Source organism: Lutra lutra, chromosome 9 (assembly GCF_902655055.1).
Source record: "Lutra lutra chromosome 9, mLutLut1.2, whole genome shotgun sequence".
Taxonomy (NCBI): domain Eukaryota; kingdom Metazoa; phylum Chordata; class Mammalia; order Carnivora; family Mustelidae; genus Lutra; species Lutra lutra.
This window is the reverse complement of record NC_062286.1, coordinates 733,966-761,335: the sequence shown is the minus strand read 5'-3', so window position 1 is coordinate 761,335 and position 27,370 is coordinate 733,966. Positions and strand designations below refer to the sequence as shown.

General features: G+C 59.6%; 1 protein-coding gene across 1 annotated transcript in view; it reads left to right on the top strand.

Moving 5' to 3' along the window:
• Positions 1-14,331: 14,331 nt before the first annotated feature.
• Positions 14,332-27,370, top strand: part of PXDN (peroxidasin) — a 69,648-nt gene continuing 56,609 nt past the window's right edge. The window contains 1 exon segment of the mRNA XM_047744274.1: positions 14,332-14,647. Within this exon segment, the coding sequence (XP_047600230.1) occupies positions 14,448-14,647 (200 nt within the window). The 5' untranslated portion in view covers positions 14,332-14,447.

The window sequence follows — 27,370 nt, the reverse complement described above, 5'->3', positions numbered from 1 at the left end:
TCCTCATTTTGCCTCATGTTGGAGGATTTTATGGAATTAAGAAATACATTTTGTGTGCATATTGTTTCATAGCAAGAATCGGCTGCAAAAAAATGCTTTATTTTTGAACAATGCTTGGAAATATTATGTGATTTTTTTGTTCGTTTGTTTTAAGAGGGTGGTGTATGGGGGGCATAAGTGAGGGTTTGCATTCCAAGGAAGTGGCATATGGATTAACTGTAAGAGATGAGATAAGTAATTTATTGTAAGACAACATCAAGCCTTGGAAATCTGTCAGAAGACTCCAAGCAGCTTAAACAGCACTTTTAAGTTCACTGCTGAGCACTACGTGGTGGGACTCTGGGCACGTCCGTGCAGACCGGGGCTGGTGAGAGGTGGGCCGCACGGAGATGTCCTGTTGCGGGGTCCGTAGACGTTGGAGCAGCCGTCCCCCGTCTCCCCGAGAGCGCGGTGCCCCTCAAACTGTCCGTCACGGCCATGGCGTGTGTCTCACAGAACCTGTGTGCTCTCGTTTACGTTCAAAGCTCATTTAAGAGTATTTATGCCCCCCCCCCCCCGCTTTTAAAAATGATCAGTGTCGTCGTGGCTGTAAATATCTCTCCCTGTCTGGGTGAGGCCCGCGGTGCTACTGCACGCGCTTTCCGCAGGGATGGGGGGCTGAAGGCAGCGCAATGGGATCCCCGGGCCGAGGCTGGCCCGGCCCGTCCCCGGCAGTCCCCAGAGCCCGGCAGTCCCCAGAGCCCGGCAGTCCCGTGCCCAGCAGAGCGCGTCGCAGATGACCCTCCTGTTCCGCCTCCCCCTGGAGACTGGGTGACCGCGTGGCATTCGCATAGCCTTGCTGTTTGATTTGTCACGACCTACTCTAAGAATGAATGCAATCAGATTTTCAGAGTAATTCTCTACACTTGAGCACTTTTTTGCTTTACACTAGGTCATCTTAGACTCGCTTACACGTGGAGGTTCCATTGTTTTCTTCCAGTGACTGCACTATGTGTACGCGTCAGACCACTTCTGACGGCCGCGTCCCCCGCCCCTTCCGAGTAGTCCTAGGACGGCGTGTTGTGCTTTCTGGTGTTGACTTGAGTTACATGTGACAGCATCTTCCTTCCATGTCTTGATGTTATGCAGGAAGTACAGAAGTACTTTAAAATTTTGTTATGAAAAAAAAAAAGATGGGTTTTGTAAAAATAAAAAAAAAATATTTTTAGCAGAACAGGACTTACAGGGTCATTGTCCCCACAACGTGCCAGTCGAGTATTTGCACTTACCTTGTCCTCTATATCCGTGCGGAGGTGTGCAATTCCTGGGGTCGCGGTCTCGCGAGGCCGGCCCCAAAGCAGGAGGGGAGCCCGCACGGCTGACCCGACGAAGTTGCTACGAGAGGTTACAGGGATCTCACGGCGAACTCTGATACAATCTCGACCTCGTGTACATATGTGTATAAGTAAACGTGCGTCCCAGCGGCACTTTACGCGGCTTGCTGTACAAACGCTTCCCGTTTTCCACGAGGACTTGAATCACGAGCTGGGACAGACGAGGTCCCCCCCCCGGGGTTCGGCAGCGGCGTCCCCGGAGAGCCTCTTCCTGCGCCGCGACGAGTTGTAGCTGCCATGCGCAGAATTGCCTTTTCGAGAGCTGAAGCCAGGTGCTTCTTGTCCCCTGATGCCCGGGACCCCGTGGGGGCCTCCCGCAGGGGCCCGCCGGTCCCTCGGGCACGAATGCATCACCCGCCGCGTCGTGTCTCAGCTTTTTGCCGATATAGTGATGCTTTTAGTAGAGTGGTAGGTAGTGTCAGTTCCGGGTTCTTCGCGCTATCACCGATGTACAATGGAAAGGGGTTCTAAGCACAAGTCCGCTGCTCATCTAACGTTGGTACATAATATCAAATCAGAAGTTATCTGTGACGACTATATATAGGGTCACAAAGTGTCACATATTAGAATGCTGACCTTTCACATGGAATTATTGTGAGTCTCAGAGTCTATTTATTATAACTTATTGTTCATGACCATTTCTAAGTTAATTTAAGTAATCATTTATTAAGACAGAATTTTGTATAAATATTTATTGTGCTCTCTGTGGAACTGAAGTTTCATTTATTTTTGTACGACACGGCATGGGTTGTGGACACTTTGATTTTGCTATAAATGTGTGGAATCACGAGTCGCAGTGACACTTCATTTTTAAATTGTGAACTTTGTACAAATTTTGTCATGCTGGATGTTAACACATCTTACTCTGAATAAAAAAGGTGTTGCCACATTTGTAGCACGAGACTCTCTACCTGGGCTCTGCGTCTTCACTTGAGTCGGGAAGTGCTGTGTGGGGCCCGCGAGCAGCCTCTCGCCCCGGATCTGGGCAGGGGCGCACCCTCCCTGAAGGCAGGGAGCCGGAGACGTCTCAGACCCCCGCAGGACTCTGGGAGGACCCCTGCCCCTCGCTTGTGCGGAGAGTCACTCTGCCACCTTTGCTCGTGGGAGGACACGTCACGTCTGGTGGCAGGTGTCTCCCCAGAACAGGGACGTCCTCCGACACGACCACGGGACAGCTCCCGTGCGTGATAGGACGTCCTCCTAAATTGCCGTGTGTCCACACGCTCCAGCTGAACCCACGATGTCCTTTACAGGCTTCCCTCACCTGGCATCCCGGAGGAGCGCCGGCTGCTCTCGGCGCTCACGCCCCTTGTCCCTTACTCCTGGGCGGCCCCTGGGCCCTCCTCGGTCTGCAGGGGCAGGAGCGCACGTTGGTTTGCAGACCCTGCCTAGGCTGACAGAGTCTGATGGCCACGTCCTGGGCGCTCGGGTGCCCTGAGCAATGTCCCCTCCTGCAGCTCGCTTCTGGGGGCCCACGTGGCCCCTCGCCCATGACTGGCCCTGGGTGCCTCATATCCGTTGTTTCCTCCAAGCTGTGGGCAAGGACCACCCTCAAGACTCGAATTACCCAACACGACGTACAGCGAATTACCCACTCCCCTTCATCTGTGGTAGGGAAAGTCACGCTTTAAAATTCCAGAAATACCCTAGTAATAGACACAACCCCCAAAACACAACATTTGAGGAAGAGGCCCAGTAATCTGGGTTGAACCCCAGTGTATCCCTGGCGGGTTCTCTACCTCCCCAAGACTGGAGCCACCTGTAACCTGCGGCTGGTGCCGTCCGAGATGCTGCGGGTGATGGCTTGGCCGGCCTCATCACCGGGACTGAGGAGAGGGAGGGGCGGCCGCGCTCCAACCTGGGGGCTGCTCCGTCCCAGGCCCTGCCTTTAGGGCCAAATGGAGTTAAAGCAGAAGGTGGCAGGTCCATGAGACGCTGTCGGTGACTTAAGTCTGTCAACCTGATTACTGAGAAATCATTTTCGTCTCAGGGGCAACATGGCGGAGTTGTTATAAAGATTTTGGAAAGGAGTTGAGCCATCATGTCAAAGACCTCATGAAATTCAAATTTTGACCCAATAATTCTAGAAGTCGATCTTAAACTATCCTATACTAACAATTGTGAATGCACATAAATAAAAATAACCCAAAAGCCCTCTTTTATTTTTTTTTAAAGATTTTATTTATTTATTTGAGAGAGAGAGAGAGCATAATGGGGGAGTGGCAGGCAGAGGGAGGAGCAGACCCCCACTGAGCAGGGGGCCCGACATAGGACTGGGACCATGGCCTGAGCTGACGCCAGACGCTCAACCATCAGAGCCCCCAGGGGCCCCAAAAGTCCTATTTTAGAGGAACGATTAAACAATTGATGATGAATGTACAGAGTGGTTAGAAATGGGCTAAAAGGCTGGCGAATCAGGTGTTTGTGATGCCATAAGTGGACAGTGCCCAGAGCAGCATAAAGAGCTCAGCGAGGGGGATCAGCTCGCCTGACCCCTGCCCAGCCCCTGCACCAGGGGTCGGGCACTCAATCCCTGGGAAGCAGCACCCCTGGACTGGGGACAGAAGGCCAACCTCAGCCAGTGAAGGGAGGCGAGGGCCCGGGAAGCCAGAGTGAAAGCGAGTGGTCTGGGCTCCGGGTAAGGACGGGAGCCGGTGCAGAGAGTAGAGACCGCTGTCCTGGGAGGACCCTTTGCTCTCGTGTTCCTTGTCTACAGCTGTCCTGCTGAACACGGCATAGAAATACCAAAACATTGTTAAATAAATAAAAAGCCTGAGTCTAATGAGGATTCTAGAAGGTTCTGGAGATCTCGGAGGAGCCTGCGTCGAGCACACAGTCCCATGGGCTTTAAAAGCAGGAGGAGAACACGCAGCAGAGGAGAAGGGCAGGAGAGCGTGTTGGAGGGGAAGACACTGCAGGTCAGGCCCCTGGGGACACGCCCAGGAGGCCCCATCCAGAGCCCAGACTTCTTCACCTCCCGGACACTCTCCTTTCAGGAAAGTGAGGCTCCCCATTGCCCAGCCACTCCCTCCCCTCCACCCCGCCTCAGAGCATCAGGAGCCCCCAGCCAGCAGCCCAGCAGACCCCGGGCCTCCCTCAGTTCTGGCCACGGGCCATCTGGACAGTCCCTGCTCAAGGAAGACTCCGGAGCAGTCCAGGTCCCTCCCTCCCCGCCTCACCTCCAGGCAGGTCCCACAGCACAATGAGGCACGCATGGGAGGGCCAGGGTCTCAGCAGAAATATTTAAAAATCCATGTTAAGGAAAAAAAAATCAAACTTTTATATTTTGTCTTTATATCTCAATCACCACAACACCCCGAAAAAGTTACTGGCCGCTGTCGAGACTCGGAACAAAGTGGAAAAGCAGCATCGACGTAACGTGAAGCCCATCATAAATGTGGGTAGAATTCACCCTGCAAAACGACAGCACAGACGTGTCCCTGTTCCCCGCACACCTGTCCCTCCTCAAGGGCTGTGGCCCAGGACGTGGCTCCCACGGCGGCCCCGAGAGCCCCTGGAGGGCGCCAGCTCAAGTTGGGGAGCACTCCGGGACCCTGTCCCGGCACATCAGGGTCCTCTCTGCTCTCTGACCCTGTCCGTCCTCCCTCCCCCTCTCTGTGCGCCATTCTCCCTGTGTTCCTGCGTCCCTCGAGTTGCCTCAACACTGCCTTCAGAGCAGGACAGCGTGACAGTCCCCGGGCAGAGGCCCATGGGGGAGGAGACACAGCTGTGGCTCTCCTGGGTTCTCAGCCACGCAGCTGACACACAGTTGAAAACGGGGAAACACACGTTGACTTAATGGAAGTTTTACAAGACCTTGGAACCTCGCTAAGGAAATGAAGACCCAGGAAGTGGGGGGGGGCCGAGTGCCCTCGCTCTGCCCTTGCTGCCCAGTGCAGGGCCCTGGGAAACACATGCTGGGGGGACACCCCACGTGGCCTCTGGCCAAGACAGCCCCTGGGGCCTCTCCCCGGGGAGGCTAGGATACCCTTTCCACAGCACCGCCTGGGCTCCTGTCCCTGAGGAGCTGCGACCTGCTGCAGGGGGAGGTCAGAGGCCCTCCTGGAACCGCTGTCCCCAGATTTCTCCAGGTTTAAATACTCACGATGCCCAAGGGCCATGTTTTGCCATAGCATGTTCTGAACGCCAAACAGGTGTGTGGGGGGTTTGTGTGTGTGGGTGTGTGGGTGGGTGTGGGGGGTGTGGGTTTGGGGGGGATGAGTGTGTGTGGGGGTGGGGAGTGTGTGTGGGTGGGTGTGTGTGGGTGTGTGTGTGGGTGTGGGGGGTGTGTAGCATGATAAAGACAGAGATTAACATGAAAGACAAGGGCAGGGAGGACGGTGGTGACTAGGAAGCAGGACAGGTCTTAGAGCGGAGAGGTGGAGCCGTAGGGGGTCCTCCAGCGTGTGCTGTGTGCCCGGCACCCCAGTGGCTCCCATGCCCGGCCGAGGTCTCGTTCTCGGAGCTGCCGCGGTGGAACGTGCTGCCCACATCAGCTTCGGTTCCCGGGAAGGCAGCCCCGGCCCCGCAGACTGACCTCACACCTACTCACGCCGTGGGCTCCTAGGCCAGAAGTAAGGGGCAATGGACCTGGGACCCCCAGGCAGCAGAACCCCCGTCCCCAGCGCTCTTCAGCACAAGAAACCTGGATCGGAGACCCGTGCTGAGATGGAGGTGGACGCCTGCCCGCTGAGGCGCCCCTGGGCCGCATGTAAAGCCACATTTATCATTTCCAAATTTTGATAGCGCAGACCTCCTCTCGGCCCTCAACTAAATCCTGACACGTGCAAGCTCACTCTTCTGGAAACGTCCATTTCTGGTAAATGCACACCCACTGTTCGGGGGGGGTTGAAGGTAAGGGAATAGATGGGAAGACCACAGAACGGTCAGCCAGGGTCGAAGGAAGGCCAGTGTGTACTTTCCACTCCGGGCGGGAGGACCCCGTGCCTCGGGGGAGGGACAGGCCGTGAGAGTTCAATCCTTGGCTAGAATGCCACACCTTCGGGGCGTCCTGGAGCGAGGCTTCTAGCGACAGTCGCCGGGGAGGCCACAGACACCCTGCGCGTCTCCCGGGACGGTATCTGCTTCCATCCGCAGCAGTGGGAGACCAAAGGTCCCCCAGCCTTCCCGTCTTACCTTCCACACGACATCCTCCAGGTTCGTTGATGTATTAGGGTGGCTCGGAAATGTGTCCCTGAGAACAGGACATGTGGACAGAAGGATCTGTACAGTGAGAGGCGCCAGGGGCTGGGACGCCTGCCGCGTTCCCCACGTGCGGGTGTCAGCGGGTCACACTGTCCACTGGAGATTACTACGGAATCAATGCTATGTCCCCCCAAATTCCTATGTTGAAAACCTGACCAGTGGGATGGTGTCAGGAGATGAGGGCTTTGGGGCTCATAGGTCACGGGGATGGCGCCCCCGTGACGGTGTTAGTGCCGCATCTTTGTTCCCTCTGTAGACCGGGTCCTGGGTTCTCTCCAGACGGGATCCGGCCGAGCACTGTCCTCAGACTCGCAGCCACGGCCTGGGAGGGATACACGGTGTTCATGGCTGCCGCGGCCCACCCTCGCTGTCACAGAATATGCCGTCCTGAGCATTCCGGACCTCCTGCCCTGCACAGTGGCCCTTGGCCGCGGCTTCGAGAGCTGACAGGGTTTCGCCAGACAGAACGTCCGTCAGGAAAGTACTCAGGGATCCCGGCCACCGACGACTCCCTTAATGCCGTGGCCACAGAAACCCTGGTAAATGAGCCATGGCGGGGACACGCGAGAGCCGGCGGGAGAAACTGAAGTGACACGAGCCAGTACTCTGAGGTCTGGTTTCTCGAACCTGAAGGACAAGAGAGAGCGACAGAAAGGCTTGAACTTCTGGGCCAGAGGGCAGGCTGCGTCTTGGCCAAGAGATTTGGAGGTCACAGAGGAAAGCCACATCTCGGTCAAGATCTCATGCTTTGTGTCCATGGATTTCCATACAGCGTTTCAGACGGTGTCGGGTCCACTCCACGTAGCTCCCAAGACGAAACCGTCAGAAAGGCAAGCAGGACGCGGCGGAGGTGTCCAGTCAGGCTGCAGAGACCTTCAGGCCCGCGGCCTGTGTTTGCAGTGTCTGCCTGCAGACCGGCCGTCCTGTGTCCTTGCAGTGCCCGGGGTGAGGTGCCCAGTGCCACGCTGGCCAGGGGGTCCCACCGGGGAGGGGAAACCAGATGTGAGGCTTCAGGAAGGGCAGGTCATCTGGCTTGGTTCTGATGCCTTGCGGTTTGCTATGAAAAATCACGGCATTTCTTTGTCATGACAACTACTCTGACCCTAGAAGGCCATGTCCTCCAGAGCGCTCACGGCCCTCCCTGCCAGCGGGAGACTCATGGCTGGAGCTCAGAATGTGAACTCGCTTCACACACAGGAGGCCTGAACTCCCTTTCCCAAAGCCAGTGGGTGTTGCCTCCCCATAGTGGGGAAGCGAGCTTCACTCCTGAGAGAGGCCAGGCTGGGGGAGAGGAACGGGGGCCCTGGGTCCCTCTGCGTGCAGTGCCGACTGCGTGACACCACAGCCTGCGTCCTCTGTGCCCATGGTTCCGTCCCAGGGACGGGGATCCCATCCTCCTGACTGCTCTGTTTGCTCTGCTCGCAGCGGGGCAGCGAGGGGCTGTGCATCGGAGGCGGGCTTGGAAGTAGGGTGCCCGGCACCCGGCCTGTGCAGCCAGCAGGAGGCAGTCCCGCGGTGGGAGGCTGTGGACAGCCGGCGAAGGGGCCCTCATGGCTGCACCCCCACTGACGCGGGCATCTTCAGGACCTGCGGGTCTGAGCCTGGGCGCCCTCGGGGCTGTCAGCCCTCCGGGACAGCCTCCCGCCTCCATGCCAGCTGGCTCCGTCCGCAGCTGCTGCCTCTCCAGGCGGGAGCTGAGCCTCAGAAGCCGGGGCGCGGCCGCGTGTGGCCACTGGCGACGTGCACAGAGACCTTGGAAGTCAGGCTAAGCTCCCAAGGGAGGGCCCTGGAATTTTCTCATGAAATGAGCCCCCTGGTTCCTTCGCAGGGCGGAGTGCACACCCACGCCGAGCTCCCTGAGCTCCCGTTCCGTGGCTGGGCTGACCTTCCCCTTCCCCGGGCGACTGGGTAACGGGAGGCTTGCTTACAGGAACTGTGTGCAGACTCGGAGATCAGGAAGCATTAGTCAGCCGCTGCGGCCGCTAGGGCCAGCCAGCCAGCCCACGCTATTGTTCCGAAAGTGCTTAACTTATTAGAAAGGATTACGGGGCATCTTTGGCTAGAGCTAATAATGATCTCACCTGGGTTAGCCCAGCACATGCTCAGCGTAGCTCAGTGCTCTTCTGGTTGGGAGTGAAATGGGAGGTGGGGAGTCCTCAGGGCTCTGTCCTTCCTTCGAGGGAAGCAAGACCCCCCCCCCAACCAGGCGGCTCGCAGAGACTGGGGATTTTATGTAAAGCACTCTCTCTGGTAGAGGCTTAGAATTTCCATGCTTCTCACGGCCTCAGTTTCCCTTTGCTGTCCCCTCGGCTGGTGAAAGGGGATGCCCTCCTTCCGGGGTGGGGGTCGTCAAGCGTCCTCTCTAAGGGCAGCCCCATGACCTGGTCAGGGACATCTGGGTAAGGTTCTGTGAGCTTCAGACAAAGGGTTTCTTATCTAGAGTTAGAAACTTGCCCAGCAAACCAACGTGGTCTGTTTTCACCAGGCTGGCAAGTTGGGCTGCAGGTGCCAGAGAAGGGCTGGGGGCGGTGAGGGCTTCCCAACTCGGCAGTGGGAGCCAGGATGGAGGGGAGAAAGTCATGCAGTGCAGGTGATGCAGGCCTTCTCCAGAGAGAAGGGACGGACTGTGATGCTGAGTTATTTGTGACCCCTGCGGGCCGTGCACGTGTCACATGATTTAGGTTCCCTTCCGTCCGGGTGCTCACGGAGAAGCCTGTGTTTGCCCCAGACTGTGGGTTTCTCCGGGGGGGAGGGGAGGTACCCAGGGGCTTCGGTCACCCGCTGCACGGGCTCGGTCCTCACCAGCCTTCTCCAGGCCTCAAGCCCCAAATGGAGACTCACAGGGACCCCAGACGGCCTGCTTCTGCTGCTGGGCGGGTTACAGGTCTGGGCAGGTCGGGTACCAAACCCCCTGCCTGCCAAGGTCTGGGAAGGGGGTGGAGATGTTCACAGCGTGGGTCCTCACGTCCCGTGGTTCTTTTAGGGTCCCTTAGCCTGCCTCAGAAAGGTTGGCTCACCTCATCTCTCCGGGCTCAGCCGTGCATCTATGCATGTGTCCTCCTGGAACGATGGACAAGGGGGCCCGGGAAGACACCCCGCACGTGTGTCGATAGGCTGGGCGGGCGCCTGCTGTGTGTGCCCAGGGCCTGGGTCATGGTCGGTAGCAGCAGTCCTCAGCTGGGACTCTGCTGCCAGACCCCGTCCTGCGGGCACAGGGAGAGACGCTGTGCTGTGGTCTGAGAAAACCACTGAATTCATGTGTGGCTCGACTTACACAGACACCTGAGCTACAGATTTTACGTACATTCCTCAGAAGGAGGAGGAACTAGAACTCGACCCTCCAAAGAAAAAGGCTTGTTAAGATTTCTCTTGTCGGGCGCCTGGGGGGCTCAGTGGGTTATGCCTCTGCCTTCAGCTCAGGTCATGATCTCAGGGTCCTGGGATGGAGCCCCACATCAGGCTCTCTGCTCTGCGGGGAGCCTGCTTCCTCCTCCCCCTCTCTCTGCTTACTTGTGATCTCTCTCTCTCTCTCTCAGATAAATAAATAAAATCTTTAAAAAAAGAAAAAAAGATTTCTCTTTTCTTGACCATTGGCAAGGTATGGGTTGCCTGGGGGCAGGGCTGGGGAGGGGCAGGGCGACGGAGAGACGGCACCGCATCCTAGAGCATCCAGCTCGCGTGTCCCCTGGCCTTCCCGGTGCAGGCCAGCAGCCTAGCTTCGCCTTCGAGCCCCTCAGCCACGCCACATGCCTTTATTTGGGAGCTGCTATGACCAGCCTTGGTGCAAGGCACCTTCCCTGCTGGGGCTCACGACCGCTTACGAGGGAGACAGGCCCTCTGATGTGACCACAGAACTTGACTCCATCTCTGCCCTGTTGCCTCTGACCCCCAAACCTTGGCCTTGCTGGGAGCTCAGAGCGTGACCTTGCCTGGGAGAAGTCAGCTGTGGGTACGGAGCGCTGCTGGGAAGAGATGGCGAGGACGACTGGGAGCCGGAGCCTGGAAGAGGGAAGGGCCACGTGAGGCACAGACACAGGGAGCACTGAGAAGGGCCCTGGGCAGAGGTGGGGGGGATGCATCTACAGGGCCAGGAGCACCAGGGGTGCTGAAGAGATGCCTGGGGCAGATTCTGGCCTGGAGCCGCCAGGAGCCGCCCGAGCCCCACGCTGCTGATGCCTTGCTGGCGGGCTCTGGGCCTCCAGGACGAAGCCACCAGACACTCGCGGACCAGGCACGGGTCTGAGGGGTGGCTGCAGCCAGTGGAGCGGTTGGGGGCTGGGCGGGCACACATGGCACACCAGGGGAGGGATTCCCAGGAGGGGCGTGAAGGTTGCCGAGGGAGGCCCGAGCCTCAGGCACAGCCAGGTTCTGTAAGGCGCTGACTCATCGTCTGGGAATGGCCCCACAGCGGCCTTCCAGCCTTCCAGACTCCCAGACTCCAGGCCCACCCAGACCCCAGGAAGCCTCCCAGGCAAGGAGGGGCTCAGCCCACTGGGCTCTTGCATAGGACTGGGTGCAGGTGGCCCTGCACGTCTCTTATCCCCGCTGCCACCCGGTCTCCTGTCGCAGATGAGGAAACAGAGACCGAGGAGGAGACGAGAGGGGCCATGAGTGTGAGGCTGCCTGGTCCTGGTCTGAACCCCGCACCCTTTTCCATGCACATCCTCGAGGACAGCCCCATCTGCCAGGGAGACAGGCAGGCAGACCGATGACATCATTACTCTGGGAAGGGGTGGCAGGAAATACGAGCGGTCGACTTGGAGGGACCCTGTGGGCATGAAGGGCGAGAAGCACCCCGCCTTGGGGCTTCCCACCAGCGCCGGATGGACAAGGGGGCCTCTCAGGAGTGGGAGCAGCCGGCTGAGCCAGGGAGACACTGGCCCTGACCCACCACCCCAGCTCCACAGCCTCAAGGCAAGGGCCAGCCCTGGCTGGGGGAGCTGAGGCACGGAGGGATGGTTCAGCTTCCCAAACTGCCAGGCGTCAGGCTCCAGGTGGCCCCAGCCGACTCTTCAGAGAACAGGGGGGACTGGGGTGGAGCGCAGCCACCCAACAGAGGACTCGGAGGGGCCCCAGCACTGTGCAGTGGCTGCAGAGGTGGCCCCCGCAGGGCCCGGCACCACCTGAATGCGGAGCCACTTCCCTCCCCGGATGAGCTCCAAGCCCTCCTGATTCTCACAGGTGGCACAGAGCTTGCACTTTCTCCAGGGTTGCCGGGAGATGCCAGAAAGACGGTGTTCGAAGAATCCAGGGGCTGAGGCTGACACAGGGGCTCCTCACTCCTCGTCTTGCCTTCTCGGTACGGATGCCAGAGCGACTCCGGGTCAGCAATAGCACAGAGACAGCAGGCTTTGGTCCAGATAATAGGACTTGCAAAGTCGCCAACAAAGTGAAACGGGGCTCTCTCACCTGGGTCCTGGGCCACTGGGACCTTTAAGTGGCTTTGAAGTCCTCAGACATTCTGGGGCAGGTCAGGAGCCTGGGGCATGAGGCTCCCCTGGGCCTCTAGAGGGCAGGAGCAGGAAACGAGGGCCCTAAGCCCCGGGAAGTGAGCTTAGCCCACCAGAGGAGCTTCCTTAGTGTGGGGGATGGCACCCCCACACCTCCCCAGCCAGCGATCTGCAAAGGGCTGTCCTTCGGGGCCTCCAGAAGAATGGCACAGTAGGAAGATGGAAGGAAGGAAGGAAGGAAGGAGGAGAGACAGATGGACGATGGGCTTTAGGGAACCCGCTCGATCAGACCAGACACCCAGGAAGGGGTCGAGGCCGAGGTTTGGAGGCAGGATGTCTTCTCTGGGAACCCCCCGTTTTTATTCTTAGGACCTTAAACCGACGAGGTGAAGCCCAGCCACATGGTGGTGGGTAATCGGGACATCAAGGCAACAGAGCACAGATGTGAACTGACGTTCATCCCATGTGCAAAATCCCGGCAGCACCACACCTAGATCGGCCGTTGGTCAAAGCCCGCGGGCAGGAGCCCTGCCGGACCCCGTACAGTTAACCCCACAGCGGGCGGGGACCGAGCTACGGGAGGGAGAAGCTCACAGGGCGCACAGGGTGCGTTGGACGTCCCGCACACCGGGTGCCAAAGCTGTTGTGTGAGCCGCGGCCTTCGCCCACTTACATCCGAAGTCTGGACTGGGAAGGAGAGGGGTCAGCACTGTGACATAGTCTGTCCCCTGCAGGGAGGATGGGCCAGCAGGCCCAGAAGACAGGGTCCCCAGGAGGTAGGATCCGTGGTGATGGGGGCTGTGGGGGGGGGCGGTCAGCGGTTGAGGAAAGCGAGGTCAGTGAGGTCGGGAGAGCGGGAGGGCTCGGGCAAGGAGCAGCACCCGGGACTGGAACTCATGGCTCCACAAAGTGGGCCGAGGACGAGGGTGGGGACAACTTCCAGGTTGGAGTTTTGGGGAAAGCGGTTTGGAGGACTGAATTCGTGATTCAGGAGGAAAAACACACTTTCAGGGAGAGTCAAGTTTCACGTTGCTGACGTGGTTAGCTTGAAATTCTTGGGCGGGCGTTCAGGTGGGGGCACGTAGATGGCGGCGCAGCACGAGGAGGCAGGAGTGCCCATCGGGGGGCGCGTGCGACCGCTTAGTATACGGCACCCTGGGATGGCTTATGCTGGTCCTTAGGTGACCAGGAAAGTTGCTCCACGTGGTCGTGGGGACAGTGGCCTCGAAGACACGCACAGAAGCCTCAGGACAGCAGTTCAGCTGCCCCCAAATGGGGACGCTGAAAACCGTGTGTCACGTAGGCACGGCTCACCCATCCCCAGGAAAGAGCCTGGCCGCTCACCTGTCTCAGCCCGACACCCTGCTGCGCACCTGGGTTAGAGGGCCGCACAGTGGACACGTCGCAGACCCGGGCTGCAGCTGGACACTGGTTCTCGGTGACGACCCTCATCTGTCAGACGCAGGAATTGGGTTCTTGTGAGACTCAGTGGATAACGCGCAGAGCTTCAGAACAAAATTGCAGATGTGAACGTGTGTGACTCGGTGTCCCTCCTTTCCATAGCTCGTCCCGACTGCTGGCGGAGCCACCCAAGTCCCACTTGGGGTGGGTTCAGGGCTCTCCTCTGGGTGTGTCCTCCAGGGAGGGAGCTAAAGGGCTCTGAGCAAGGTCCACCTGGCCCAGCCAATGTCCTCTGTGCTCCAAACAGTGCCCGGGGCCAGCAGGGGCAGAAAGCGTGTCTCAGGGCACAAGCAGGGGCCAACGGGCCGGCTTCAGTCCTGTCGCCCCTTGTGTGTGTTCAGAGCGAGCGGAAGGGAGGTTGATAGACGGAGAGGGATAAGAGAGACTGAGAGAGGGAGAGGGAGAGGTAAAGCGCAGGAGCGAGACAGAGGGAGAGAGAGAGAGAGTGTGAGGCCCCTTGGAACTGTGCCTGGAACAAAGTGAGCACTTGAACCGCTTCTACAAAACAACGACCAAAAAAAAAAAAAAAAAAAAAAAAAAAAAAAAAACCACCATCAACAAAACCCCGACCCTCTCTCTGCACACATGTGGAGAGCGCAGCTAGCTAGGCGAGATGGCCGAGGCCCCCAGCTCCCAAGTGCGGACCCGGATTTGTCCCCGGGGGCCCCTGCGACCCTCTGCACCAGGGAGCCTCCAGAGACCGCTGCCGGGCGGCCCTGAGCAGGGACCGGGTCGCTGCCGCTTCACGCCGGGCCTGAGGTCCCGCCCCGCCCCGCCCCGGCCCTCGGGGAGGGTGAGAAGGGAGGAGCCGCGCGCATGTGCACAGCTGGCGCCCCCCCCCCCCGCCCCCAGCGCACAGCTGGGACGTGGGCCGTGCGGGCGGGCGCAGTCCAGAGCCCGCAGGGTCGCGCCAGGCCCTGCCGGTCCTCTCTCGTCCGAGCGTCGCGCGCCCAGCGCCATGGCCGTGCGCCCCGCGGGCCCCGCGCGCAGCTGCCTGCTGGCGCTCGTGCTCTGCTGCGGCTGGGGGGCGCTGGCCACGGTCGCCCCGAAGTCGGGCGCCGGCTGTCCGAGCCGCTGCCTGTGCTTCCGCACCACCGTGCGCTGCATGCATCTGCTGCTGGAGGCCGTGCCCGCCGTGGCGCCGCAGACCTCCATCCTGTGAGTGCGGCGGGGCGCGGGGCCGGGGTCGGGGGGGACCCGGCGGGGGACCAGAGCGGGTAGGCAGAGCTACGGGTTTGGGGCCGAGCAGTGGCCCTCGGGCCTTTGTCCGCCTTGGCCCGGGCGCGGAGGGCGGACCTGAGCGCGGGGCGCGCGGCCTCCGGAGCTTCCTTTGTTAGCAGCTCGGAGTCCCCGGCGGGACGGGGGAGCTGCGGGGGCCGCCCCAGAGTCCAGCTCTCCGCCCCCGCCCGGCCCCCTCCCTGTGTGTCCGCGCCCCCTTGGCGCCCAGCTCTCCCGCTCCCGCCCCTCTCCGTCCCCGCCCTGCCCGAACGCGGTGTACGGGTCCCCTCCTCCTCCCAGTCCCCTTCCCCTCCTCCTCCCCGTCCCCTCCTCCGCGCCTCCCCTCCCCGCTTCCCTCTCCTGTTGGTTTCCCTTCTCCGCGCCCCCTTCTCCCCTCTGCGGCCTCTCTCGGTCCCGCTGCAGATGGGTGCACCCCCACGCCTCGCCGTCCTCCAGGACCGCGATAGCCGCGTCCCCTCTTTGGGGGACCTTCCCTCGCGGACCCTCAGGGACCCGTGGCGGCGCCCTTTCCCCCGCATCCGCTGGGCGCGGAGAGCCTCCTGCCCGGGTGTCCCCGGCTCGAGGGGCGCGCGTCCCGCGGACTTGGACGGTGCCCCAGCGAGCGGCCGCCGCGGTGCGGGTCTGCGAGTTCCGGGGCGGCTCAGGTGTGCGCCGCGGGTTCGGGCGCGTTTCCGCCGGGGCGCGCCTCTCGCGGGGCTGCCGCACTCGCCGCCACTTGGCGCTCAAGTGGGTACAAAGTGTCGCGCACTTGGCCTCTGCGCGGCGCAGACACCGTGCGGACCTCGTCCCTCCCCGTAACGCCCCCTCCCCCGAGGCCGACCGCGACCCTCGGCCTCGGCGCGGGCCTAGCGCAGCCTCCAGGGTTCCGGACGCGCCCCTGGCGAGGGGCTCTCCAGATCTGTAGAGGCGGGCGCCGGCGGTGTCCGCGTCCTGCAGCTGCCCTTCTGGATGCCAAAAATAGTTTCCACTTTTCTTGGCCGAGCCGGACTCCTTTTGGCACCGCCCAAGAGCCTGCAAAAGTTGTAAAATCGTGACGAACTATAGGAAGTGGGCGGAGGGCGTTGAACTGTGAGAGCCAGTCCGGGCGCCGCGCTCCTGGCCGCCGACCGTGCCGCCGCGGCCGCGGGGTCTCTGGCGGGAGCCAGCCCCGCTGTTCTTCCACGGAGAGACTGGGTCCCCTTCCGGAGGGTCTGTGCGGCCCGGCCTCCACGGGGGCAGCCCAGCGGGCGGCGCAGCGGGGGTTGTCCGGACAGGGAGCATTTCCTCCCTGGGTCGCGGTAGAAAGCTGGACCCCGAAGCCGCTGTTCACATCTGGCCGGTGCTGGGCTTTGCCGCCACATCTTAATTGCTTTTAAAAAAAGCCCAACTCTAAGATACAGGGTTGCAGAACCAAAAGGGGTCTTGGGCCTACCGCCTGGGGCAACTGGCCACAGAGACCTCACCTGTTTCTAAAATAGCCCAGGGCAAGCCCTGAAAGTGACAAAGTGACCTCGTGGTGAGCCTGCAGGGTTTCCAGACTGCTTTCATTGGCATAAACTTTCCCTTCTGTCTGCACGGATGTTGTAGTTTCAGAGATGTTTTGTTTTTTTAAAGATTTTATTTACTTATTTGACAGAGATCACAAGCAGGCAGAGAGGCAGGCAGAGAGAGAGGAAGGGAAGCAGGTTCCCCGCTGAACAGAGAGCCCGATGCTGGGCTCAATGTGGGGCTCCATCCCAGGACTCTGGGATCATGACCTGAGCCAAAGGCAGAAACTTAACCTGCTGAGCCACCCAGGCGTCCCCAGAAATGATTTGAAAAGACCTTGCTTAGTCTCATGGAGTCCTGAGGCAGACCAAACGCAGGCTGTGCCGACCAAGTCCCTTGCACAAGGAAGCCACTTGCACAGATTATTGGTGAAATGAGCACACCCACTTTGCCGCTCTGCAAACCGAGGTCCGGAAGAGGCTGCCAGTGGAGACCCCGGGACCCGGCTGCGGCCCAGTCCCGCTGTGATAGGTTCCCTGGGGGGACATTTTGCAGGTCACTGGACCCTGGAGAGAGGTCACAGGAGCCAGGATAGTCATGGTGGGGGCACAGGCTTTGGGAAACTGAGGGGACAGTCCAGACAGGAGCACCTGGCAGGGACACAGGACATGAAGAGGAATGTGGCCCAGTTCCGTAGGTGCGGGTGGGGGCCTGGTAGGTGCTGTCACGTGACAGACTGCTCTTGCAGAAATATTTAATTTTCCCTTGTGGCTTGTCTCCCAGATCTCTGCTCTCATACACCATGATTTTTTTTTCCTATTTTTAAAGAAATGATTTGGTAGAAATTGGGAACTTAAAAATAAGAAGATGGGGCGCCTGGGTGGCTCAGTGGGTTGGGCTGCTGCCTTCGGCTCAGGTCATGATCTCAGGGTCCTGGGATCGAGCCCCGCATCGGGCTCTCCGCTCAGTGGGGAGCCTGCTTCCTCCTCTCTCTCTGCCTGCCTCTGCCTGCTTGTGATCTCTCTCTGTCAAATAAATAAATAAAATCTTTAAAAAGAAAAAAAAAATAAGAAGATAAAGACAGAACCTGACCCCCGAATTAGCTGGACCATGTGACCCTGTATTGTCCCTTTGTTTTCAAGACCTCCCTGTTGGCGCCACCAGCCCCGAGAAAGATGGAGAAAGATGGAGTCGGAGCCACTGGTCTGAGTTCCCGCGCCCTCTGGGTGTGTGTTCGAGCCGGTCACTTCCCGGGGCAGTTGAGGTTCGTCCCTGGCCGGGGCTTCAGAAATCCTGGTTTGTGGCTGCTCTGGGATTCCAGACTGGTTTGGCCCCAGCTCATGCCCACTGGCGGCATTGGCTGGTGTTCTAGAATGAGCCGCACTGGCCCCGCTGTGGTCTGGAGCCTGGGCCTGCGGTGTGCCCCTCTGGTCCGCAGGCCCCCTTCTCTGCCACCTCCAGGACCTCTTCCCCCACCAGCGGCTGCACTTCTGTAGAAATACTGCTCGGTTTGGAATGTTCTAGTCTGCTGAGCACCGCAGTAGAAGCTCGTCCCCATGATCATTAAAAAGCGAGGACTAAAGCAGTATGACATTTCTGCCCTTCTGGCCCTCCTCTGGGGTTCTGGCCTCGTGCCCTCCACTCTGCTCGCCCTCCCCCAACCCCTTTCTTCCCCTGTAGCCTCCATTGTGAGGTCATGGGAATGGACTCCAAAGCTGACATCCATCAGACTCCGCAGGCCACGCCAGACCACCATCCATGTGACAGGAAGCCCTGGGGCGCAGCCCAGCCCAGCCCCAAAGTAGGCCGGGGGGGGGGGGTGTCTGCCCGCCAGACAGCTGCCCCGTTCTGCAGCCTCAGCTTGCTGATCAGCGGCTGGGTTTGGGATCTGTGCCTGTGTTCAGTCCCACCCCGGGGCACACGTGGTCCCCTGGAGCCCTGGAGAGCGCAGGCCTGCTGGCAGGGGAAGAGGGGCAGCTGGTGCAAGGCTGGCCTGGTGGCTCCTCGGGAAGCTGCTAGGAGGGACCCCAGCACTGTGCACCTGGGGACCCCAGTGCTCCTGCTCCGTGGGTGGGGACCCCAGTATTCCACGGGTGCCTCTGGGGATGGTGGCGCATAGCAGCCCTCTCTTGTCCCTCAGTCCCTGTCCCCTGTAGATGAGCAACCCCCGCCCCCCAACCCCTGACAGTCACCCACCTCCCTGGAGCTCCCCAGACTGGGCTGTCAGGAGACTCCCTTCCCACCAACTTCTCTTTGCGCAAAGGAGTCTCATGGGAATTCAGCAGAGATGCATCTGTGGGCTGGGAGGCGGGGGTGGGCGGTGGGGTGGGGTCCCTCCCGCTGCTCTTCTCTGTGCGCTTCCATGCTGTCGGCTCATAGGAAGCGCCTCACTGCTGACCCTGCCCTCTGGGGATGCTCTCAGCGCCTGGGGAGGCTGGCCTGAACCCTAGGAAGCCAGTCTGTGGGGCTCCTCTGGGCTCTGCAGGACCCTTGGGAGCTGTGCTGATGTTCGAGCCTTTGGCTTATTTGGAACAGGTTCCTGATTTTCCGCGTAATGCTGTGAGGATGAAGTCTGAGTCTTGTTGATCGCAGCTCGGATGTGTTTGACGAGCGCTCTAGACTCTGTGAAAATACAAGGTACTGGTGATCTGTCTTCCCAGAACGGTGGCGGACCCACTCCCTGCATGGCGGACGGCTCCTGGGGTCCCTGCGCATGGGCGGCTGCCGCCGTCGCTTGCTGGGTGGCCCCTGTGCCGTGGTCCGAGGAGGAAACTGTTCTGCCTTCAGGGGAAACTCTGAGGGACTTCCCCTCCGGCCCTGTGCGGCGTTTGCCCTCAGGGAGTGGCTTGTGTGCGGTTTGGGTGTTTGCAGAGCCGGCTCCGTCCTCCGTGTTTTCACCCCATCGAGGGAAGGGGTGGAAAAGGCTCGTCGGTCCCTGCAGCTCGGCTCCGCGCGCCGGTCCTGTTTCACCTTCTCTGCCCGGCCCCGGGACTCAGTTTCCCTCCGTAGAGATGCCCGGCTGCTGTGGGCTTCCCTCCAACGGCCTGGATGCCGCATGGCCGACTCGATGTCCAGGCACAAGTGCTCGGAGTTGTTCCAGAGCCCGGACGAGTCTATTCTGCCAGCCACGCCCTCGGGAGGGGGTGAGGGCCCACGGCCCGCAGGGGACACAGGCGTCCCTACAAGGGCGTGTTGGGCAGACCCAAGGGCTGTCATCTGCAGAGAGTGAGGCTTCAGCATGACACGTGTCTGCAGAAGCAGAGAAATTCCCCGTAGGTAAAACGGATCTCCTCACAGAAAAGCCGGTAGAAGTTTGGTTTGGGCAGGGCAGGTGCCCCCTGGCCCGGGCGTTTTCTCTTTCTGATGGGAGATGCTGGGCCTCCCCCCGGGTGTCGCAGCAGGAAGAAACGGGCAGATGCCTACGGGGCAGCCGTCCAGGGGCAGGGCTGCGAGGGGGCTGGTCTCCCGGACTCCATGTGCCGAACCCCACATGTGTGGACCCCATGTCCATCCCCAGATGTGAGCGGGGCTTTACTGGTGTGGACGATTATCTTACCGACAGCTTAAAATCTTCAAATTGATCATTCCGATGGTTTAGATTTTGTCTTGAAGTTAATTTTGAAAAACACAAGTTGTGCTTTCTCCTCCCGTGCCCCTGGGCTTCTCTCCATGCGTGTCCCGTCCGCCAGCAGCCTCGAGGGTGAATCCTGGGACGGCGCCGGACGGGATCGCTGAGGTTCCGTTGAAACAGATACGTTCCTGGTGTGCCGTCAATCCAGACAGACACGAAGTTAAGGAAGAGCTTCCCGCGTTCCCTTGGGAGACCCCATCGCCTGGCTGGCCGACATCCTTCATCTCCTGACTCATGTCTTTGCTCTGGAATCTGCTGTTCTGTCCCTCCACAGCCGGGGGCACAGAGCTTCCGCGGCAGGTCCCTGGCGAAGAAAGAGCGAGTAGACCCCCGCCGCGTCCCAGGCACCCTGTCCCTCTGTAGGATTTTCTTGGGCCCCCTTTTTCCGTGGGGTTCCGGATCTGGTTGCCAGGGGATCCTCGGCCCGGGAAGGTGGGGTCAGGTGTCTTCCAGGTTGGAAGCCCAGGCCGGGGTGGGCGGAGGAGTTGGCGGAGCCGGTCTCAGGAGCCTGGGAGCTCAGAGGTTCATCCCGGCTTTTGTTCTGTGTTGGGTCTGCAGAGGAAGCTTAGTGATTAGTGAAGCTTAGTGATTAGGCCCTTTTCTGACCTTTGTCCAGGTGAATTTTTGCTTAAGAAGAAAAGACTTGTTGAGGCACAATTAACATTGTGAAAGGTGTACCTATTCAAAGTGCTGAGTTTTGACCTGGTCCTTTTCCTGTGAAGCCCACAGCACCGTCAGGGTAGGGAAACTCCCTGGCCCCGGAGAGTTCCCTGCCCCCTCCCTGCCCCCTCCCTGCCCCGTTGGCCTCACTGAGGTTGCTGGGTTGGCTTTCACGGAGCGGATGCTGGTCTTTGTACTCTTCCTGGAATGGCTGTGTCTGGTTTGGGCACATCAGGGTCAGTCTCTTCTCTGAGGATGCGTTCGGAACAGGCCTTCCTTCCCATATCCGGGGGGACTGTGGGCAGAACTGGTTTGGACTCTTTCTGTGTTTGGCAGAGCTTAGGCTCCGGCTGTCTTTGCAGGACTGCAAGGCCCTTCCTGGCCGCTGGGGGCCGAGTTCCTTCCTGAAGGAGCTGCGGGGGGGCCGGTGCCTCCCACGGCGCTCGTGCTCCTCGCTGTCCCCCTCCCCCCGCCAGGACTCCCCGGACGCTGCTCCTCCGGCTCATCAGCAGACAGAGGGGCAGCTTCAGCTTCCTGAGCTTGGTCAGTTCCGCGGAACTTTGCAGAAACCTCACACTGGGATTCCCTGGTTTCTCTCTTGTTTTCTGTTTTATTAGTTTCTCCTGTGACCTTTGTTACTTCCTTTCTTACACTTTGGACCTTGTCCTGTGTCTGCGCGCGTGTCTGGGCGGCACCCTGCGGATTCCTGCGGGGGCCTCACCACATACACCGCATCGTCCCTGCTCCTGTGCGGTGACCTGGGGTGCTGGTGTCGTCTCGGGGATCCTGGCCTTTGTTGACGGATCTGTGCTGTCCGCACAACACTTGTTTCCTGTGTTTTGGGAGTTTTTTGGTCGCTTCGGACAGGAGAGCAAGGCCGGCCCCTGCTACTCCATCGTGTTCAGTGTGAGCCCCCACTCATTTTTGTTTCTAATTAAAAAACAAACAACAAACTTTAAATTCTTCTGCAACAGCGTGTCTTAAAAAGTAAAAGTCAGAAGGAAATACCCACTGCGTTCCCGTGCCCAAGTCGAGATTTAAAGAGAATTAGAACCTGTTCCCCTGCCGTCTCCCTTCTGCCTCTGGAGCGCCCTTCTGTGGGTCCGGGCGGTGTGACCGCAGCCGCCGTCAGGAACACTCGCTGATCCCGTGGGCTGCCGCCACGCCGGCTTGTCCTCCTCTCAAACCCCCGCAGTGCGGGTGCTCCTGGGTGGGCGGCTGCCCTTGCAGGTTCTGCTCCAAGCCAGAGGCCCGCACGCCGGGCCGTGGGACAGCTGCCCCTCATGGGCAGATGGTCCGGACCAGAGAGGACCACGGCCCTCCGCTGAGGCTTATACGGGCGGCCTCCGACTGCAGAGGCAGAGCGAGTAGCCGTGCCCAGCCTGGGTACTTATTTACAGTCCGACTCCTGAAGAAGGTGTTGGCCGCAACAGGACTCGGGGAGCCAGGCCATCCGGTTGCTCTGTCCCCCTTCCACCCTGCTCTATGCTGTCCCAGCAGGGGAGGGTTTGAGATCCTGGGCAAGGCCTGGCGTGGTGGCTGCCGTCCGCTGCCCCAGCCTGGGGACGCCGATCAGTCCGTGCCGGAGAGGGCCAGGGCAATGCGGGCGTCTCCTGAGTGTGGGTGGTGGCTGGGCTGCACTCGGTCGTCCGTGATGACCGCGGTCCTGGTCAAGCCCTGCGTCCTGTGCCCTCCACCACGTCCGCTGCTGTCCCTGTACCCCGAGTGGCTCGGACCTCTCGCCCCTCTTCTCACCGAGGTCTGCTGGGGACCAGGCGGCTGCTGGCCACTCTTCTCAGGACACCGTGACCCCCGCCTCGCTTCGCGCTGGCTCTGGGCTGCGCAGATGCCACCGCGGGGAGACGGCCCCGCTTCTTCTAACAGTTTACTTTTCCCGTGTAGAGAGTTGCCCGGGTGGATCTGTAGGACCACCCATGGGCACCCACACCTCAGCCAGGCTCCTGTAAGCTGGCGGCTTCACTGTAGGCTTCCCCGTGCGTGGCAGAGAGGGGTTGGCGGCGATCCCGGCTGAGCACTGATTCTGAGGGCCAGGGACGAACGCTGGCCGAGAAGGTGTGCGCCCCTCCCCGCGGGACCCCGGCTCTACCTTGTGCGTCCCGCGACCCTGTAGTTGTGAGTGAACTTGGAAGAGCTCTGGACGCCTGCCACGCGGCCTTGGGTCTCAGGCGGCCTCATCTGCTCCTCACTGTTGGCCCCCCACCCCCGGGCACGGAGCCCCCACTGCCTGAAGGAAGGTGAGCCACGCTCGCGCCACCAGACGTAGCAGGGGAGGCGGGAGACCTGTCCTCTTGCCCGCTAACCACACCATCCAGCTTCCTCTTCCTACGACATTTTGGGAGTATGTCTTGCAAGGTGCACACGTTCATAGTAGAAAAACATGAAGGAACAGATGAACACAGCACAACAGATCACTCGTGTTCTTACCTTCTAGGAAACTTACAGATCGGGGCGTACGTCCCCATTCACTTGTGTGTGGGTGCGCACGGGCATGTGCGTGTGTCTGTGTGTGCACATCCCATCTCCGTGTTTGCCGTCTGCCCACCTGCGTCAGTCTACCCAGACCTTCTGTCTGTCATCTGTGTGCCTGTCTGTGTCAGCCGTCTGTCTTCATCCGTCTTTCCTCCCATCCATCCATCCGTCCATCTGCCCATATCTACCCATCTGTGTGCCTGTCCATATCATCCATCTGCTATCCGTCCATCCATCCATCCATCCTTCCTTCCATCCACCCATCCATCTGTCTGTCTGTCCGTCCATCCATCCTTCTATCATCCATCGGTCCATCCATCCTTCCTTCCTTCCTTCCTTCCATCCACCCATCCATCCATTCATCCATCTGTCCGTCTGTCCATCCATCCATCCATCCTTCTTTCCTTCCATCTGTCCACCTATCCATCCGTTTGTCCGTCCATCTACCCATCTATGTACCTATCCATATCATCCATCCATCCGTTTATCCATCTCTTATCTACCCAACTCTTTGTGTATCCATCTCTCTCTCAGTCCATCATTTTATCCGTCTATCTGCCCATCTATCTCTGTTATCTATCCATGACATTTATCTACCCATCCGTCTGTCCAACCATATACCTGTCATCTACAAAGATTGGGACCCAGTTCCTGTCCTCTGTAGTGCACGTGGCATGTTCTAAGTCTTGGGACACATTGGGGCTCTGTGCTTATTCCATAATTAAAGGTCTGTACCATCATTGTTAACAGCCATGTAACATTTATTTGCTTAAAGTCGCCAGTTTTATTGAACTACATTTTTATGGTTTGTTACTTTGTTTCCACCTTTCTGCTTCTTTACACAGTTTCTCCCAAATGCCACTGTCTGTGTGTGTTGGTTACTTTAGGGCACGTTTCTGTAATCTGCGAAGTCTTGGTCTGCACCAAGGGCTCTGGTCAGCACATGGTGAGCTTTTCCTGGTCTGTTTCTTTCCCGGACACCTTTCCTGAGGACGGCTGTCCTCCGTTAGCCGAGGTCGATCCCACACCTGCCACTGAGCTAATCCAGTGAGGTCGAGGTGAGTCTGAAGAGGCACGTGGCTTGTTGCTGTGGTCGGTGGGAAGCGGGGCCCCTCTCTGCTGCCTGCACTGTGGAAACGGGATGCACGCACCTGTGTTTGCTCAGGAAGGACACGTTAGTCATTACGAATTGTCGTCTCTCTGAAGACTTTGATCTCAGTTTGCCCTGAAAGCGGAACCAGTCACAGATTTGTCTCCATCACTGGGCTTCTGTGGACCGGGTCTGCTGTATTTGGGCTCCTGACAGCTTCTGTCTGTGGCCTGGTATGGAATTCTGGGTTGGTCTCTGCGCATAGTTGGCTTTCTCCTGGACTGACGGTCACCCGAGAGCCTGCCCTGGGAGGAGCCGCACGGTCCTGGCGCTCGGCTGTGGGAGGAGAGATGGATGGTTGACTCTTGCTGGCGGTCCCATTTGTGAAGACACCGCAGATCCTGGATTCGTGAGCACCAAAGTGTCGGTCCGGGGGACAGATGGGCCAAGGTTCCTGGGATCCCCTGCTCAGACCGCTTTCATCACCCGATCAGTAGATGACCTTCTGTGTGTGTTCTGTTTAAAGACACCTGATTTAATGCAGACTTCTAGTTGATAAACCGGGAGCTCGAGCCTGAGTAAAGCTCATCTTGTGCCCGATTTTTCCTGAGACACGTGAGGGTGTCTCGAAGTCAGGCACTAGACACCAGCACCATGCTTGGGGACAGTTTTAAGCTGCAAAGTCACCAGAATTTAGCACAGAAACGCAGACAGCTTAGCGCTCACCGGCTGGTGAGTAGGAGCCTGTGTACTGCCTGAGCTAGAAGAAGCAGGGAGGGTCCCCTTGCTCCCTGGCCGAAGGGAGTGTGAGCGTCGGCAGCCCAGGCTGTCCACTGCTCCCCACTTGTCCCTGAATCACCGCCAGAGCTCCACGAGGATTGATTTTTAGGGTCACAGATGGATGTTAGCGAGTGGGAAAATTCCCAATATGGAGCCCCCAAATCCTGAGGATTGAGTGTGTGCTCCGGTATTGTGCATAGAGACGCCGGCACCTGAGGATGAGGGAGGGGACCCCTCCCCCCAGTGTGGACACCACAGCCCCACTCACCCCTGGGAGACCTTCTCAGTCTGGCCCTGGTTTCTGGGAGGGGCTAGGACCAAGGCAGGTCCCTGCAGAACACGAAAACCCCAAACACGTGAGCGACTTCGAAGTCCTGGTTTTTAGTTACTTAGAAGTGTCCTAGGGAAGTCACTGTGGGAGGCACTCCCAGGGAGGTGCTGGGCATGGAAATGAAGCAGGTGGCGCCCAGTTTCCCACGCGCTGCGCTCGGACAGCGGAGTGACCACGGCACGGAGAGCGGGGTGTGCGACGCTGGGGGCTGACCTCGGGGCTGGCAGGTGAGGAAGGACGAGTGTCCAGTGAGGCCCGGGGGAACCTGTGGCAGGCCCGGGGTGTGCCCAGAGCTGAGATCCTGGTACCGCCTTTCCAGGGTGAGCTCATTTACCCCCAAAGCCTCGGTTTCCCCCTCTGGGGGGCGTTCCGAGGATGCGGAAGGGTAGGCCCTGGGAATGTGCTGACGCAGCCCGGCCCGGTAGATGGGTTTACCGTGGAAACTTGTTTTATTGAATTTGTACTGAACTGGGGGGCGGCGCCAGCAGAGTGCGGGGAGGGACTGTCCCCTGCAGGCCCCGGAAGGAGGGATCTGGGGTGCTGGTGATCGCCCGGGTTCCTCCCGCTGGGTGCGGGCCTCGGGCTCCCAGCCGCCGCTCTTCTGTTACTTTGTGCGTTTACTTTGATCGAGGAGGTGACTTGGGATTTAGACAGGAAGTGCCACGAAACATAATTTTCAGTGCATTCTAGAAATGCAGTTTTCTAGACCAAACCCAGACCCTTAAAAAGCGTGAAGTTTATGGCACATGGACAGCGCCTGCAAGGATCCGGGAACCCCCCGTGACCACCGAGTCCCGGCCCGCCCAGCCGTGGAAGCGGCGCTCTGGCAGGGCTCTAGGGCTGACAAGTGGCTCAGGGCTTGGGACAGGAAGCACAGAGCTCCGGCACCTCCGGGGGAGCAGAAGCTGGGTCTGTGCGCGGTGCCGACCGGAGCTCTCGGGTCATGAAAATAAAGCTTCTGTGGCCCTGGGGCAGGAAGAGCTCTTCCCTCCGAAGTGCGGTCGAAGGAAGCCTGACCTCGCAGACCCTGAGAGCGTGTGTCCCCGGAGGCCAGGCTGCGGCTCACGGCAAGTCCTGTGCAGCTCGGGCTTCCCCTCCCGTCTCCGCTTGCGCTAGGGAGGGAGGAGCTGGACTGGGCTCGCGGCTTCCCGGAGCGGAGCAGGATCTCCCGGTCCTCAGGCGGCCGAGCGGCCCTTTAACTTCCGGAAATACCGGTCCGAGTGGCGGCCCTTAGTCATGGTTGTTATTTACCGGGACGGGGGATGTTTGTGTCGGCACGGCAACAGGTGGCTGAATACTCATCTGGAGCATTTGTTTTCTTGTGGGTTTTTGTAGTGTAATTTTGTCACGTCAGTGTCTGTCGTCCCCTCCATTCAGTCACCCATCCGCTCTTTGTCTTCACATTCACCCGTTTACCCTCCTCCCACCCACCCCTCCCTCCATCCCTCTGCCCGCCTGTCTGTCCGTCCACCCACCACCCATCCGTCTGCCCACCTGTCCATCAACCCATCCATCCGTCCGTCCTTCCGTCCATCCACCCATCCGTCGCCCACCTGTCCATCAACCCATTCATCCGTCCGTCCGTCCGTCCATCCACCCACCACCCATCCATCTGCCCACCTGTCCATCAACCCATCCAACCGTCCGTCCATCCACCCACCACCCATCCGTCTGCCCACCTGTCCATCAACCCATTCATCCGTCCGTCCGTCCGTCCATCCACCCACCCACCCATCCGTCGCCCACCTGTCCATCAACCCATTCATCCGTCCGTCCCTCCGTCCATCCACCCACCACCCATCCGTCTGCCCACCTGTCCATCAACCCATCCATCCGTCCGTCCATCCACCCACCCACCCATCCCTCCATCCCTCTGCCCACCTGTCCATCCATCCGTCCCTCCATCCTTCCCTCCCCATGTCCAGACTCATCCATTATCATCCACCCACACACCCCCTACCCCTCCATCTACCCTCCTGTTCCTCCCTCCCTCCCTCCTTACTGGCATCCCCGTTCATGTGGGGCATTGGTGCCGAGACGTGCGCGCCCTGCTGCAGGGAGGCTCCCTGTATGGGGGACAGGCTACTAGGCACACTCAGCAGTGCCCACCACATCCTGACACAGCCCCGGGCCTGCCCCTTTTTTCCCTCTCACGGGTCAGGGGTGGGATTGGAAGCCCAGCTAGAGGGAAGC